Raw genomic sequence first — 18,945 nt, 5'->3', positions numbered from 1 at the left:
ACTTTTCTAAAATTCTATTCACCTCCTTAACTTATTTCTTGTTTATTTTGTGGCTCAGAGTTCAGAGAGGTTGAGGTCCCCCACTAGTATAGTTTTCCTGTCTATTTCTTGCTGTAACTCCTTTAACTTTTCTTCCAAGAATCTGGATGTTATACCACATGGAGCATATATGTTTAGTAATGATACTACTTCATTGTCTATGGTGCCTTTTAGCAGGATGTAGTTTCCTTCCTTATCTTTTAATTAGATCTATTTTTGCTTTTATTTTGTCTGAGATCTGGATTGCTGCCCCTGCTTTTTTTTTTTTTTACTTCAACTGAAGCATAATATATTCTACTCCAGTCTTTTACCTTTACCCTGTATCTTTCCAGGCTACCATTCTTTCTTCAATGTACCAATTAATAAGCATCTACAATGGGCCAAACACCATGCTAGATAGTAAGACACAAAGGCAAAATTTAAATAACTCCTGTCTTCAAAGAGTTTACAATCTAGCTAGGGGAGACAACATGTACATATATAAGTATATACAAAATAGATCCAAGATCATTTTAAGGAGAAGGCACCAACAGCTAGAAGAGAACGATAATGGTTTTATGTAGAAGTTGACAATTTAGTTGACTTAATGGAGATGAAAACAGCGTACTTTCCAGGCATAAGAGACATAAAGACACAGAGATGAGAGATGGAATGCTATCTATGAAGAACAATATGAAGGCTAATTTGGCTGAATCATAGTATGTATGAATGCATAGTACACACAGTAAACACTTAATAAATGCTTCATTCATGTATTTGTCTCACCATCATCTTGTTACTGTAATACTTCCATGATCCCAAACTATGAAATTCCCTTGTCTGGTCATAACTTCATTACTTTGCCACATAGCTCCTAAACCTATTTTCCTTCCCTTTTCTCCAAGTTTATTATCTCTGCTCCAGACTTACTTTTCTTCCCTCACAGTCTTAACCCACTTAACTATACACTGTCCTCCATCCTTAAATTCTTCACCTTCCTTTGTCAAATTCCTATCCTAGGTTATACCACAAACCATCAGTTCTACCACCACCCTCACTACCATGCAATTCATCCATACTAGTGCAAGTCATACAACTATACTTATTGGGTCCACTATAAATTTGTTACCTTCCCTCATTAACTCTATCACCTTTCCTGTAATGTCTGATCTGGGGTGAAGGAGTTGTTCAGAAGGAATAGCACCTCTGGTGTGAGGGCTTATCAAGCCCTTTTCAGGGCTGCTCATCCATCTTTGGTGTTCACCTTCACCCACCTCTAACCTGGGGCTCTAGGAAGCTATAGCAGCCACAACCTGCTAAACCATCGCAGCAGATGGGCTAAACCAGGGTGAGGGTAACCAACAGGTTTCATAGCCATTGGTTACTTAGGGGGGTGTCTATCCCAAGCATATGAAGACTCTCCCCCAATGAGTGGGCATATGAAAACAAGCTGTTCCAATGGCTATGAAGGTGACTGAAGCAGGTGCTGTGGAGAGCTTAGAGCTTGTTCAGACACCAAGTCATCCACTACATTCCAGGCCATCACCAGTCATCTTGACTTTTGTCTTGCCACTGGACTTCAATGACTCAAGAAGAGAAAGACTACTTTGTACAACTCAGCCTGACTTAAATCCAATTCATGCGCAAGTCAAGACATCACCAGTGATGTTATTGGTCTTCTTCGAAAATGAAGGACAAACAACAATGTTCTCAACTTTCTCTCTCCTTATACCCTGTAAGTAATCTACCCCAACCCCTTAGCAGAAGCCCCTGTCTGCTACTTTGCTGAGAAAAGTGAGGACTTCAGGACAGAGTTGTTTTCTGTCCCACTCCAGAAGTCAAAACACGCTGTATAATCTCCTTTTCTCTTACTGTTTACTCTCTGAGGAAAAATGTCCCTCACTATCAAGAGCAACCTTTCTGTGTTCTTGCCTCTCCAATTCACTTTCTCTCATCTTCTGTCTCTCTCAACCTCTAGGTTTCTTCCTGGAGGCCTACAAACATACCCAAGTCTTTCCCATCCCCAACAAAAACCTTTACATGATGCCATCATTCCCTGAAGCTATCATCCTACATCTTCTCCTCCCTTTCACAGCCAAACTCCTAGAAAAGACATCCACATTGATTGTTTCTACTTTCTCACCTCCTACTCACTTCTGAACCTCTTGCAATTTGGCTTCAAACTTTGCTGAAACTGTTTTCTACAAGGTTTTCAACAATCTCTGACGTGTTAAAGTGTTAAACCTAAAGACCTTTTTCAGTAATCATTTTCCTTGAATTCTATGCAGCTTTTGACATTGTTGACTACCCACTCCTGGATAGTCTCTCCTCCCTTAACTTCTGTAACACTGTTCCTTGCTGTCTCTTCTCCTGTGGTCATTCTTATCACTTTTGCTGGATTATGATCTCCCCCTCTCTGTGTGGCTCTGACCTGGGCCCTCTTTACTTCTTTGTCTATATTTTCCTTCTTGGTGATTTCATCTGCTCCCACAAGTTCAAATATCTCTATAGAGATGACTCTGATAGTACAAAGAAGAAAAATGCACGAAGTTGGAGAGAGAAGTAAACAGCATCATTTTTCCAAGGATGACTTACACTCAAGAAATACATAAGGGACATCACTGAGGGCATGTATAATAAGAAAAGGTGAGGTGGGTTGATCATGTGGTCCAAGCAAGGGAAAACATACGGTCAAAGTGCTACATTGGTATCCTTGAAGTATAACATTGTCTAGAAAAGACATCTAACATACTGGGTAGATATTCCATGGAAGACCTGTAAATGAACACAGATGAGAATCACATAGGATGAAAAGGCATGGATGGGCTACAATCTGTATCAATGGAAGTAATACCCACATTGATAAAATCACATCCATTTAGCTATTACCGACAACTCCCAAATTGTTATATCTAATTTCAGCCTAAGCTCTCTCATGAACTTTAGCTTCACATACCACATAAGTGCTGGACATGCTACCTGCATATTTCATTAGGACCTCAAACTCATCATGTCTAAAACAGAACTTATTTTCTACCCATGAACAATTCTACCTATTAACTTTCATAACCTCATTTATTTAAGCATTTATAAAGCACCTACTCAGTACAAGGCATAATAATAAACACAGTAGGAAATACCATCATCTTATCAGTTAACTGGGTTTGTTTTTAAAAAACTCCACATTGACTCTTTTCTCCTTCACTTTTCATATCCAATTAGTTGCCAAATCTTAGTGATTCTATGTCTACAACATCCCTAGCATTCTTCCATTTCTCTCCACTCACACAATCACAACTCTAGTCCATGCCTTCATTACCTCTTGCCTGTAGGCACTGCTGTTAGTAACCTCCTAATTGGCCTCCACATTTCCAGACTCTCCACCCGGCCCCCCTCCAATCCAGCTTCTACTCAACCCCTTGCTTTAAAACTCTAGTGGCTCCGTAAGTGCCTCTAAGATAAAATGCAAATCCCAAGAGCAGGCATTTAAGGTGCTGATTAGTCTGGCTCCAGCTTGCCTTTCCAGTCCTATTTCACATCACTTCCCTTCATGAACTCTTATGTTTCAGACAAATTAACCTACTAGCTTTTGTTCCCTGCTGTGCAAATTCCATCTCTTTTGCCCCATAAGCTGACACCTATGCCTGGAATGTATGTACTCCTTCTTTACCCTTACCTCTTAGAATCCTTTGCTTCCTTCTAGATTCCTTTTAGGTGTCATCCCTTAAAGGAATTAGGTCTTTCCTGATCCCTGATCCACCTCTCCCTCTCCCTATGGTTCTCAGTGGTTTCTCTCACTTCAAACTACCATATATTTACTTTGTCTGGATATATTCTATCCCTTTAGTAAAATGTAAGTTTCCTGAGGACAAGGATGATATCAGTTTGGGGAATTTGGGCCTAGCATAATGCTCTCTATATAGTAGCAATTTAACAAATACTTGGTGTATTGAAGTGAAACATTTCAAGGGACATTTGAAATGCTTACAATGAACATAAGGAAAATGATTACCATAAAGATAATCACAGATTCCACACTAACATTCATCACAGGAGATAACACCATAGAAAGACTCTATGAAGAACTTGACAGGATCCTCAAAACCAAGTAAACATAAACAATGATTTGTAATTTTGTAATTTTGCTGTGAATATATGCTCAGAAAAAACCCATGAAAAACATGTTGGAAAATATGGTTTATGATTAAGAAATGAAGGAGATTAGTTGCTTCATATTAAACTACGATGAATGCTTTCCTAAACAGGAGAATTGGCAAGCATTCAACAAAATGGCAAACCAAAAGAAGTGATCGTGCATCTTAATTGACAAGGAGGGACTGGCTACTGATGACTCACCTGATACCACTAGGGACCCAAAAATATAAGAAATCTGGATTTAGTGAGTCAGAGGCAGTAGAAGGCCTGTATTAAAGGAAACTTACATCCATCACTGACCTTCACATCTTAGAGTACTGAGAGCAGTATATGGTATGCTCGTAATGGGAACACTTTTCTTGTCAAGGCCAGTCTCTGCTAGTGCCCTTGATATCCTTTCCTCTTGTCTCCTCCAGCAGCTTTCCCCTTCAGTTATTCCCTATCTTCTCATCATTGGTTACTTCCACGTCACCTACATATATGCTCAGGTCTTTCCCTTCAGGAAGGTTTCCCTCTAGAACTTTCATCCGACCCCACAATCCATCCTCTCAAGTTATCATCTGAGCTCCTCCCTGTTTCACCACCAAATTCCTAGAGACTCTCTTCCCACTTACTTCTCAATCCCTTGAAATCTAGATTCTGGTCCCACCACTCAATTGAAACTATCCAGTAGCCTTTTTTGTTCTTCATTCTATGTGGACTCTCTGAATTGTTTTTTAATTTAATAAAATAATTGCTTTAATATTGACCAGACCACCCACCTGGTCATCCTTTGGCCTCTGTGACATGTTTCTATCTTGGTTTTCCTCTTATCTATGTAACTGTTCCTTCTCTGCCTCCTTTGCTAGATCATCATCCATGTCTCATCATTAAATATGAACAGCTCTCAAGATTCTGTCACAGTTCCTTCTTTTTTAAAACACATTTTTAATGAACTCATTAGTTCTACTTGGGTTAATTATCATCTTTATGCAGATGACCCCTATATCTATCTAGCCCTAATCTCTCTTCTGAATCCTAGTATGAATTGCCAGCTAACCATTGGACACCTTCATCAGAATGTCCCATTAGCATCTCAAACTCAAAAGTTCTACAATGGAAATTATATTTTTCTCAAGAAAGTTTCCAAACTTTCTGATTTCTGGCAAAGGCACCACCATTCATCTAGTTTCTTAGTCTTAGAACCTCAGCATCATACTTGATTCTTCCCCCTCTCTCATATTTTACAATATTGTTGATTTACCTCCACGATATTTATTGTAACTGTTTCCACACACCCATACAACCACCATACTCATCACCTTTTACCTGAAGCAACATTTTCTTAATTGAGTTTTCTATTTTCAGCCCTCCCCTCTCTAATCTATTTTCCCTACAGCTGCTAAATCAAAACCGCTAAGATGAGAGTCTTACCATGTCACTATGCTAGTCAAGATTTTCTACGGTTTTTTTATTACCTCTGGCACAAAATATTAACTTTTCAGCTTGGTATTTAAAGACCTCCACGTTATTGTTCCCACCTATCTTTCCAAATTGTTTCCAATTACTCTCCTTCACATACTCTGCATTCCAGCTAAACTGACCTAACTACTTGGCCCAAACTTGGCATACATACCATTTGCCATCCTAGTGCCTTTGCTCAGGCTCTCTCCTATACCTAGAAAACACTGTCTCTTCATATTTACCTCTAAAAACCCCTGTTTGCCAGGGTTAAGTGCCATCTTCTATTTGAAGTCTTCCCTGGTTGCCTCAGTTCTTTGTGCCCTATCCCTCTTGAAATTACTGGGTACATACTTATCTGTCAATATATTATATCTTCTGGCATAACATAAGATCCTCTAGGACAGAGAATATCACCACTTTGTCTTTTTATTCCCAGTGTCTTGCACAACGTAGGAGCTTAATAAATGTTTGTTGAATTCAATTTCTCACTCAGCTGACTGAGTAAAGTCAAATTGCTAACTAGTCAGAGCAAAGATAAAATTAACAAACTGGAAGAATAAAGATGGCAATAAGGCACTGCATGTAATTACAACCTGCTCCAAGCTGACCTATGCAAACAAGCTATTGAGAATTACAAATGAGGATTGGATCAAGGAAGAATCATTGAGTTTGAATGTATCTATACAGTTTAACCATCAGAAGGATGCCAAAAAAGCCTGAAAAACTATCTTGGTCTCCAAAGATTTTTATCTCCTTGCCAAGCAAGTAGACATGGTAGCCAATGGTAACATAATTTAATTTAATATAAACTCATTTTTTAAATGTTATGGAAAAGAATGGTAAAAGATCATGAGTGGTACTGCCTCACAAAAGAGTGAAGCACAGTGGAAGGAGAAAGAAGTTTACAGAAATGTTGGTCCAAGATCCATATATGATGGATCATCCAAAGAATGTTTCAGATTAAACTGGGCAGAAGACTACAAATAGATAGAAAATGGAACAGATATCACTAGTGTTTCTATAGCAATTCCTTGTCATCACTGATTACAATGAAAGCATCACATTTGGACTCTATGGCACTTAAAGAAATTAAATCAAAAACAGTAGCTTCTTTAGAACAAGTCAGAGCAATTTCAAAACACTTGAAGGATTGATTTTCAAGATCTCTGAAAGGAGAAAAGATTCAGAATAACTAGGAAAAACTAAAAGATAGTATTAACCAAAAAGTGATCAAGAGTACATCAGTAACTACCGACCCATAAGCCTATTTCCTCACTTGTATATGTCTTCAAGAGATATGCATGCATCAAGGGTCTCCTTGATGAAAATTTGAAAAAGGAATAGGTAGGCTTTTGCAAACTATTTTTTAAACCCAGGTTACAAGCTCAATCACAAAACTGAGGTAAAGAGAATACAAGGCTTTACTGTTTTTTGATTATAAGAAATGATTTGTTAAGGTAGAACAAACTATTGCCTTAAAGGCTCTCATCTAACAAAGTATTTCCTGTGTTGAGATACACATGTACATATTGATATGATATAATATTTCTTCAGAGATGCCACTGCAATAACTTTGTTCAATGAGCTTCTGATAATGAATCTTAAGGCATAAAACTGTGTTCACCATACTCATGGAGCATTTATATAGAGTTCAAACGGAAGAGAGATTTTCTTATAAATGGTAAAGTTCTCCAGAAGCTTCTATTTATGAAAGATCCTGTGCTAATTACATCAATAATATGGCCATAGCAGAAGATAAACTTAGTACAATGCATTTTATATACAGCAAGCACTCACTTGTGGAGCTGATAGCCACACTGACAATACTTTTACCAGCCAGTCAGAATGCTGAGTGTCTTCTGAAAGGAAGAACCCCTGGTTTGAACATTTACAGTTTGGGAGAGAGGTAAGCAAAGCAGCATACAAATTAATCAATTCTCTTTTGTCCTATTCTGTAACTGATGTTTACCTTGCCAACAATGTTGTTATTGACTGGTGTGAGAAAAGGAAATGAAAAGAGAGCAGAGGGCCAGGATTAATATAGGTAGAGAAAAGTATCTGAATTCACTTCTCTCCTTTTAATTCCTCCTAGAGACTTCTATTCAGCTCTTGATCTCTTCTGTTATTTGAGTTCTTTGTCATAAAGATGCAGAGGTTGCTATAATGGTGAGGCAAGTAGTAGAAAGATAATACATCACCTTGTATTATCTATACTAATGTTTCATTTCACTACTGAGAATAATCAAACTTGGCCACGTTAAATATGTAGGCACATTTTCACTTTTGATTGACCAGAAATAATAAAATCAAGTCTGTTACATCCCTCATAAAAATATTTTATACGCACACATAAACACAGTGTGAATCTATGTCCAGGGACCTTGGATTTTCCTCCATTCTACATTTTATTTTACTAATGTATTTTAAGTGTATTTGGTTTTAGCAGATGGCCATTTTTATAAATTATCATAATGATTCAAACACTCCATCAGATCACCTAAAAGTCAGTCTGATTCATTTGTTTAAGACAGTCAAAATGACCAGACTTTGTCTGCTTTTGGAGCACATTCAAATGACCAAATAATATTGACCATTCAACAATCTGATCAATTGGCTGGCAGCCTACGTACAAGCAATCTGTTTAGTCACATAGACCCAGTTGTAGTTTAACTTCTCTGAACAAAGTAGAAAAATAGAAGGAATAAAATAAAAAATTATGCTAAAATACTCTTTCTATTACGTAGCCCATTAAATCTAACTGTCACATCTCTGTACACAGCTTTTATCAGAATAAATGAGTTTACTTTACAGCCCAAATTAGTCTTCTAGTCAAAATATACAATTTTTAAACCACCACAAAGAATTTAAATTATTTTCATTCATTCATGTGATAAATATTTGCTGGAATACTCATAAACATCTACTGTATGTCTATACATAGATCATTGTTGAAGATATGGCTGCAAGTGCAAGACTTGAAAAGGAAACCAAGTAATTCCCTACCTCCACAGCCACACTCATGGATACGTATGAGGCAATATATCTAAATTACAAAATAAAAAGCAATCTTTCATCTAAATTTAGTTGAGATCATTTTCAAAAAATCTCTTAAGACAAATTAAGTAGCATAATTTTTATACCAGAAAACATTTATATGGCACTTTCCAGCTTTAAAAGTATACAACAGCAAATGGCCAACAAGACAGAAGACTACACATTTTAGCCAGTCCTTATGACCTTTAAAACCTTCCCAAAGTAGGACAAGTTCACTCATAATCCCTTCATCTATCTCTCACACTCTCCTAAAGCAAGACTGCACAGTCAATCCATGGATTTGCATCAGAATTCAACTCTGTCCCCTCCCAACTCTTCCTAGTGTCTCAGAAAACCAAAACTCAAAAACTTGCTCTGGCTGGGACAACACAGTGGCAGCACTTTGTGCTGCAACAGAGCTTAACCAGAGAACTTAGGAACAGAAAGAAGTGATGCTGGATGTCACTTAGTGTAGCTACACTAAGCTTGAGGAAAACAGCCTAGCATCCAGATGGAGCCAGGTCTGTCCCCCCAGAAGTCAGCTGGGGAAAAGACTGGCTGTTGAAATGTGAAATGCCCAGCAAGAAAGAAGGCCATGATGGCTTTGAAGATCAGCCTCTACAGAAACTGCCATCAAAGTAGAAATCAGAAAGTGAGCAATTGGGAAATATAGAGGAAAAAAAGATGAAAATTACCAGAGATTTCAGGAGGAAGAAAATTCAATTTAAAACCTTGAGCATAAGCAGATAAGCCAACAGGAAAGATACTAATAACAGAAGGGAATATGGATACCAGATCAGCTAATGAGTCCAGAAATCTATGAATAAATAGTTTAACACAAAGGGAAATGTATCAGTACCTGATGAGGCAGAGGGCCCTCTGGATTTCTAAGAGAATGGAATCACAACATGAGATTCCTGAATGGCTTAAAAGAGAGATAGGAATAGTGAAAGCAGAATTAATGGTCTGCACAGCAGAAATAATTGGCTCAACAGAAAATTTTGAATCCACAATGGCAAGTCTTACCAGAGAAAGAAAATAAAGAATAACTTATTGGGAATAGAAATACAAAGAAATGAAGGATAATCTGGAAGAAGAAAAGCATAAAATAATAATGCTAAAAGGAAAGATGATCTCCATACAGGCAATATTTATCTCCATATTTATCTCAAAGACAGGACACATAGAAACAATTTAAGGATTGCAGGTCTCCCCAAATAATACAAATCAAAAACAGGAATCCCATAATGCAAGAAAATACAAAAGAAAACTGCCTGAATACAAAAAATAAAGTGTCAGTTAAGACTCTACAAACTGACTTTAAGGGAAAGGGAAGGGAATAAGCATTTATATAGTGCCTACTATGTGCCAAGCACTATGCTAAGCAATTCACAAATATTATCTCATTTGATCCTCACAATAACTCTTCAATGTAGGTGCTATTTTTATCCTCATTTAAGAGTTGATGAAACTGAGGTAAACAGAAGTTAAGTGACTTCACCAGAGTTACATAGCTAACAAGTGTTTGAAGCTGAATTTGAATTCAAGTCTTCCTGATTCCAGACTCAGTGCCACTATCTTTTGTACCACCTAACCGCCTTCAGGAAGGAAAACAAAGAAACACACAAACCTATTCTACAAACTCCAAGATATATAATAGTGAAATTTAATAATTCCAATGATAAATAACAAATTCTGCAAGCAACCAAGAAAAAGACCTTCAGATATAAAGGAAAGGGCATTCAAATAACACAAGATTATTCTGCACCCATAAGAAACCACAGGAAGGAATGGAATAACCTGCTGTGAAGGGCAAAGGAACACAAGATACAACCCAGGTGACATACTCTACAAACCTGAGCTGAAACCATTAATGAACAAAAGATGGATGTACAATAAAAAGAAGAACCTAGGAAAAAAAATAGATCTGAACAAATGATTTGCCTTTCAAACACCCTAAACAACAGATATATAATATAAACAAATACAGCAAACAAGGACTACAAAATAACAACAAAATAACAACAGAGAAACTGTTAAGTAACTTCTCTACCATCATTTCCATTTGCAAGAGGCAAATGGAAATGATGATAGAGAAACAAATCTGAAACAGCTTGGACTAAACCTTATACCACCCTGACTACAGATGAATCAATGTTTTTGTGCAACTAAATAGCATAATGAGAGAGTCCATAAAAGGAGAGAGCAAAGGAAGAAGATAGAAGGGAATATGTAATATAGCCTAATCAAGTAAAAGGTGAGAAGTAAAGGAAAAATAAGTTCTGTAGTCTTTCAGGAAGAAGCGTGTCTACAAGAGAATGGGGGTGGAGATAAAGGGAAAGATTGAAACAGCAGGAAAGGGGAAAACCCTGTTTCAGTGGTGATAGGGTGATCGTCTGAAGAACACTCACCTGAAGAAAGAGAGATATTTTATAAAAAGAGATGGAGACTTTACAATGAGTATAATATGTAATGATTTCGTGCTTAGAGAGACTACACAAGATACCTCAGGAAAAGAATAATCCAAGTTCCTGGGGGCAGCTAACAACCACAAGAGTGGAAGGGCAGGGGCAGGGGTGAGGAGGGGTAGGAAATGGGGGGGTATTATGGCAAATCGAAAGAAAATGACCATGAGGAAAGCAACAGTTAATAATGAATTGTACTATCAAAAAACAAAGAAAAACTCCTACAATGGGGCAATATCCTCTCTATCACCTACAGGAATTGATATTTCTAAGATGAGGCAAAAAAGAAAAAAGGAAAAGGGGGGAGGGGTCAGGAGTTAAGATCCGCAAGGGAAAAATAACATGGAAACTGTTTAGATGAGGGAACCCAAAACAGGTACTTTATAAAGCTTTATTTTAATGAGGATAACAAACTAAAGAAAGACTAAGTTTAAGGGCATGAATCAAAGAAGAAAAGTCTGGAAAAGACAAAAAGGGCAGATAAATAATGAAGACAATGAAGGGAAAGAAATTTTTTTTAAAGTATGCAACATTATTTCTATTTAAAATCTCCCAAATGTAACAACACACTAGAAACAAACTACTTCTCAGAAACTCATGAATTTCTTTCCAAACTGTCATAAGACTTAAAAGAAAAAAAAAATACTATATAGTATGAGAGACAGCACCGAACAGTGGATAGAGAACAAGCCTCACAGCCAGGAAACCTGGGTTCAAATCTTGCCTTTGGTACATATTGGCTGTATGACCAGGAGTATGTCACTTAACCTGTCAATGCTCTAGGCAACTCTCTAAGACCAGAAGACATCAACGTGCATTGAGAGAGGGAGTTTCCTCATCTGGGAGTTCTCTATAGTAAAGAAATAAAAGGTTGATTAGTCTTTATCTTCTATGCAGTATAATAAACATACCAGAGCTTTTTTGAACCCCATCAGAAACTTACATTTTCTGTTCTATGGTTAAAATACCCAGATGATTCCTGACTATTCCAAATACTTTTCATTTTACAAGAACACTGTAGCAACTTTAAAATTAACAGAAATGATCAAATAGACTAGACAAGACACCATGTCTTGGTACTAGACTTTCACATCACTTGTCAGATTTCTATGACATAATCCATTATCAACACAAAAAAAAATTTACCAGAAGCAAATGAAAAGTTATCTTTCTTAAATGCATCATAAAATCAATTAACTAAAACATTAAATACTTTCACTTCATATATGCAAGTCATTTAACATCTCTGGGCTCAAATTCCTAATCTATAAAATGAAGGGGCTGAATTAGATCATCTCAGAGGCCCCTAGTAGCTCTAAATCTATGACTCCATTTCTGTATAGTCCAAAAATCATTTTACATCTCTTAGATAATCTAGTATTCTTCTTTTTTTAATATAAACTTGTATGTCTATGTAATAAAAACAAATAATCATTTTCCTCTAAAATCTTAACAAGTAAATGTCTTGTCAACTGCAATTTTGCTGATAAGAACAGCAACAAAAAAAATGTTTTGCTTTGATTCTACTGAGTTGGCTGGGAATAGTTTACACTTAAATTATGACTTGAAGAGAAAAAATAGTTTTAAGTTAATCAATAATTATAATATTTTTTGAAGGACAAACTTGTAAAAAGTCTGCTCTATTCTTCAGATCTCAATAAATTACTCAGTTGCACTAAAAATCTACAAATAAATGCCAATGAGTTAATTGACTGAAACTGAAGAGCATTTTGTGTTCTTTGGTTTTCTGTAAATTCTTTAAGGATGGTTCCTATTTTTGGTTTCCTAAAATGTACCAGCTGATTTAGCAGAAAGCAATACAAATGTACATTAGCTCCACCTGTGTAGATATAAATTCAGCACTTTATTCAAAATATAATGGAAAAAGTGTGTTACATACATTTTAAGTTTTGTTTCTTGAATATTAAATAATCAAGAAGATACAGTTCCTACTACCAAAGTCTTTTTGCAAACAGCTACTTGATTTTGACATTTCAGTGTCATTTTCTTTTTCTCTGGAAAAAATCCAAAGTATTCCTTTTAAAGCTTACAGCAGTGCTGCTATTTGAAACCTTTAAAAAATAGAGTCCTTCAGTTATTACTGATATGCTAATATCTGGATGGTTTTATAAGACTATAATCAGTGCAATTAGCCCATACAGAAGTAAAATTCCAGACCTAATTCAACAATTTCAGATAGTCACATCTTCAAACTAAGACAAGAGGTCTTTAGATATGAAACCACAGGATCAAGAAATAAAATTTGACTTTACCACTAATGAAAATAGTTTATATTCAGACAGAATTAAAATTATATTAGGATTAAGTCAGCCTCATTTTGAGGGTAATAAAAATGACAGATAATGTTATATAAATTAACAATCTAAGAACCCAAGAAATTCTATTCTGTAACAGAACAATTACACATACAGCCAAGAAATCTGCCTAACAGTGGCACCCAATGGCCTTTTGGAGTGGAGTAATTGCTATCCATTGGCAACCACAGAAGTCTAACAATATCAATCAGTCGAAAATATTAGTTAAACACCTATTATGTGCCAGGCACTATGCCAAGGACTGGGGATACAAAGAGAGATAAAACATAGTCACTACTCACAAGGAGATCACAATCTAAAACTTCCCTAGATTTCCTTAATAACTCAGAATAGAATAATAATCTATGAACTAATTTATGATCATAGAATTTAGAGATGGAAATTAACTTACAGGTCATCTAGTCCAACTCCCTTATTTTACAGATAAGGAAACTGAGACCAAAAAAACAAAGGGTAAGTGGTTTATTCAAATCCACACAAGTAGCAGAGTTTAGAGTAAAGCTCTGGTTTTCTGACTCTAAACACTGCCTCCATTTAATCCCTACTTTGAACTTAGTTATTTTTTTAGCCCACACTACTCTTGAAATAAGAAAGTTCATGAAATTTTCTACCCACTATTTTAAGTGATATTGATTTTATGTGTAATTAAATTCCCCTCTCATCCCTGGCCATTCCAGACTGACATATTCTCTGCTTTAAAGCTTTTTCATATAGAATTGTATTTCCTTGATCATTTTAACTGCCCTTCTTTTGACAATCCCAATCACAAACATCTTTCTTAAAGTGTACTGATCAGAACTGCATGCGCTTGTCCAGCTACAACTACAACATGGTTTTGTATAAGCCTTGTTAAAGACTGGCTGGCCTTCTTGATTTAAGAACATGGTCTACCAATACTGTTCTTCTGACCTAATACCACCAATAAGAACCAATGTTCTTAGAGTTAGTTAGGCAAAGAGACTAGAAATTTAACAACCAATAAACATCCTGTCCAATCTGGCTTTGGCTTCTGGTTCCAGAAATTATTTCAATTTGAATAGCCCTGATAATTCCTAACCCTGGCTCTAAATTGATACCTTACACATAGGTTTGAAGAGTAATTTATCACTCCATAGAAAAATAAAGCCTTCAGTAACAGGGAGCTTCTCTCCTGACAGAGAGAGAATAATTATTTCTGTTTGGTTTCCAAAACCCTTCTTAAGAATGTCTTACATTTTGCCAGCCTTTTTGATCACAGACCGACATGGGCCAACAGGGAACAGCCTACAAGGCAGTGCTCTTTCCATGACAAACCCACATTCTCACCCATTGTGTGGCAATTCAGTTTTTCCAAAGGGGAGGAAAGCTTTTGCTACAGAACATTGACAAAAATGTTTTGAAAGAGTAAATAAGTTATGATCACTGCTTCCCCCTTATCTACTAACATAATTCTGCAAAGGAGTCTAACACATTAAGTCTTTATCCTTATGGAATCTATCCTTGATTCTATAAGCTTACTTGTGCAGAGATCAGACATGCCAATCTGTTGTAGTTTGCTGGATCTCTGTGGAGCCTTTGTTATAGATGGGAATCATGCTGGCTTTGCACCAGTCCCCTGGCATAATAACTATTTGTAACAACAGCTTATGCATTTTGGCTAACAGTTCTACAATTTCACCCCACCAGTTTATTCAAAACTTTTGGGAGGATGCCATCAGATTCTGGTGATTTATGTCTAGTTTGTCAATTATGTCTAGAACATCCTGTACGCTTACCACTATTGATCTGACATCTCTGAACTTTTTTTTTCAAAAAATAATTTGTAAATAATCTTCCTAATATCTGAGGCCTGAAATATGGCACTAAGTTTGTCTTTCTGCAATTTCTCTTTTTAATTTCCCATTGAATTTTTATTTACCACAATCAGCAAGTAGAACCAATTAGAGTCTAGCTAGCTTCTTTATTTTCCATGTTAATAAAGTAATTTCATGTCATTACTTTTGTAGTCCCTTCCCAAGTATTACTTACATTCTTTTGGTCTTATTAATTGGTGGCTTGCTTCCAATATGCCATACTCTGTCATCTTCCTTGTCTTTGTCCTAAATCTGACAGTCTACATATTGTTCAAATAAGCCTTCAGGTTTTCGAGAGGTCTTATACTCTTAAAATTATTTCTATTTTTACTAAGTAATGTCGATACTATATTCTAATTCTCCATTTCTATGAAAACAATATATTATAGTGGACAGAGAACTGAACATTTGAATTTTACTCCTTTCCCAGCCACTAGGCACATGACCTTGGGCAAATCACCGTCTGAGCTTTCAGTTTTCTCATTTTTAGTGGGAATAATAATAGCTTCCCTACTTACCTCACAGGGTTGTTATGAGGATTTAATGAGATAATATAGGTAGGAGCACTTTGAAAATGACAAAGCACTATACAAATGTAAAGTATTACTATTAAAAGTGAATAACTGCATGATGATTCTCTGGTTTGCCACCTCCATCACAATGCTGAATTTAATTGTCTTGTGATCACGAACATATCGTGTTTCATCAAAAGCCCTTCCTGTACAAGTTCCTCTTCACTCCTTGGGCATAGGTCTAATATATTTTCCCTTCTTGTGATCCCTAAAGTTATCTGTGGTAGGGACAGATCATTTGCTCTATGAAGAAAACCTATTATCTTCTCAATCGGTATTCTACCAATATAAGGCAAGATAAGTAAAGAATTAGGCTAACTAAAGTCTGCCTCATAACTGGCCTCATTTTAAAACTTCCCTAATCTCATCAAATCATAGAATATTAGCACTAGAAGGGACCTTAGAGCAGTATGGTAGAAAAAACCCTGGACTTGGAGATGAGAGACCTAGGTTCAAATCCCAGTTCTGACACATACTAGCTGTAGGTCCCTCAAATTCTTTGAGCCTCAGTTTCTTCTTACATAAATTGGACATAATTACGCCTATATTGGAGTTGTTTGTTTGAGGCAGATGATCTAGATTCTAGTCCTTACCTACTCTGTTACTAAATCACTATATCACTTAACTTCTCTGGGCTTCAGTTTTCTCACCTGTAAAATGGGGGGCAGGGATTAGAATAGATAATCTAACATTTACATGGCACTGCAAGTGTTCCAAAGGATTTGGCTCAAAACAACTCCAATATAGGCTATTATATGTCTATCACCACATTTTTATCATTTGTGTAGGGAAATTATTGACCCAGAGATTCTGTAGTACTTTCTTTGTCCAGTAAGACTTTGACATCACCCTTATATGATGCTTACATCTCCTTGCATTATAATACTTCGACTAGAATTTTTTTAAAGTGACAGTACTACACTCTACTGGCTATCTTCCTTCTAGCAAACTGAGATATTAATTATATAAATAGCTGTCAAGTATTTTCAATCATCATTTTATTTTAAACTATCACTAATGTACAAGAATTGTCTTAGTCTTCCTTTTTGGCCACTTCTCATACTTGTTAGAAGTTCAAACAGACAGATGTATTACTTTGTCATCCCCCTCTTGCCTTCCTTATGCACCACCTTTCCCTGAGTTTTTATCTGAAGTCTTTTCTAATACCTTTTAAATGTCAACAGCCTGAATGCATTTTAGTATAACCCATCTTTCCTATACAAACAGGTTCATACAATTCTTGAAGAAGCTGAAGCCTACTTTCTTCTTCCACTCAAACTTTGGAAGCCTCTGCGGGGAACTAGTATTTCAGATAACAGACATCATGAGCATCAATCAATTGCTCAAAAATACACATCTGGCCTCTAAGAACTCCCTAAAAAATTCCTCAGGGTGGTTGGCAACAACCACCATTAGCTCCTTCCCTGTGCTGATAACCTGTCTATATTTTCATATTAACTACAAGAGCATTACAATATACATATTCCATAGGGAGAAAAGAGAATTAAACCGAAGTGTTTAATTTTACTTAATTTTGAAAGTACTTGCTATTATAAATTTAAGTTAAATTTTGATGTTTTAATAACCAAACATTTAATTCCATTGTTATATTACTTTTGGGAATTGGAGAGTAGGGCAGTTCCTGAAACTCATAATATTCATTTGCCATGAATAATTTTGAAAATCTCTTGTGTGGTACTAACATTTAATAGTTTCTATTTAAAAGTTGGTCATTTTTTCCAAAAATACCACAAAAATGAAATCTCATTACTAAGATTATACATGTTTATTTTAAAAACATTTCCTGTTGTGGGTGTTAAATATCTTTATAAAATGACTTCATTTAAATGACATTTGTTTGTGTGCATCTACATTAGGTGTTTTTTTTTTTTAAAGAAATCACTCCTGAGTTATCCTTATTCAAAGGTTGCTACAAAGTATATTATAAATTTGTTTGGAAAAATTTAAATAATGTTTAATACAGCAAAAACATGTGTTGCTTCAATTTCTCTTCACACCCCCCAAATGATTTCTGCTACTTATTAAATCTCTTTATAAGTTCAAATACAAAATATTGTTATCTCAACTGCCTCCCTGCCAATCCATAACATTTTGCACTGTATAGTACTTATAAGTAGAGCTGATGGCATATACTCAGTTATTTTAGAAGGCAAATAATTCATTTAAAAAATTAAAATTTTAAAACTATTAAAAGAACCTTTAAGTTAAGTGTATCAATCCTGATAATATGAAATCAATAATAGCAGCGTTTCAATAGATGTAATCACTTACTTAGAATATTAAATCAAAATAACAAGCAAGTTTTCAAGCTTCCATAAATGTGACTACTGGACTAGTAAGACTATTTTTCCTTCAGTTTACTACCTTTCTTTATTCCAGGCTCTCTCATTTACTTTTTTTTTAATTGTGCAATATATTTTCCTAGGTTATCTTTAAAATGTTGTTCCCGTTTGCTGATTTTCCTTATTCACAAACTACCACTGTCACTTTAGTCGATGCTGATAGTGATATCGTCAAATATCCTCATTAATTCACTGTGCCGTTCTGCACCAGACTGCCTCATGCTGGCATCTCAACGGCTCCTAATCCCTAATGAATACTTCTGGTTTGTTGACAATCCGAACACAAAAGAAAAGAGACGTGGCACCCAACCACAAAACCTTACCTTGCAAATTTGGAAGTAGTCCGAAGTTAAGGTTTCCTGTATCTCTTCTCTGAGAACCCCTGCAGTCCCTCCAGGCTGGTTAGAGCCACCTCCAGTCCCGCTGCCACTGTTACCACTACCGCTGCTGCCACTGCCAGGGGATGAGGCAGTTAAACCATCCAAAACTTTGCGGAAATTAAACTTCTTCATTTTTAGATACTGCTTGTCAAAAATTTGAAGGGGGAGGGGAGAATAAAGTGAAAACACTTAATTACATGTGGCTAAAAAGTCTCTTCCTTTTCCCTAAGCAAGGCAGCAATTCGGTGCCCCCCCCCTTTTCTTTGGTCAGCGTGAGACATAACAGGCTGAAAAATACAAAGCCTTCATTTTGTCAATTTCAATCCTGAAAATGGCCTCAAAAACAAA

The 18,945-nt window shown here is 36.1% G+C and overlaps 1 protein-coding gene across 2 annotated transcripts in view; it reads right to left on the bottom strand.

The window, feature by feature from the left end:
• Nucleotides 1–18,729, bottom strand: part of STXBP5L (syntaxin binding protein 5 like) — a 407,770-nt gene extending 389,041 nt beyond the window's left edge. For both annotated transcript variants that reach the window (XM_027845316.1, XM_027845317.1), the window contains exon 1: nt 18,541–18,729. In XM_027845316.1, the coding sequence (XP_027701117.1) occupies nt 18,541–18,729 (189 nt within the window). The remainder of the gene's footprint in view (nt 1–18,540) is intronic.
• Nucleotides 18,730–18,945: the final 216 nt, after the last annotated feature.

The sequence above is a fragment of the Vombatus ursinus genome, unplaced genomic scaffold (genome assembly GCF_900497805.2).
Source record: "Vombatus ursinus unplaced genomic scaffold, bare-nosed wombat genome assembly UNPS02014959.1, whole genome shotgun sequence".
NCBI classification, from domain to species: Eukaryota; Metazoa; Chordata; class Mammalia; order Diprotodontia; family Vombatidae; genus Vombatus; species Vombatus ursinus.
This window is presented reverse-complemented; position numbering and strand designations above follow the sequence as displayed.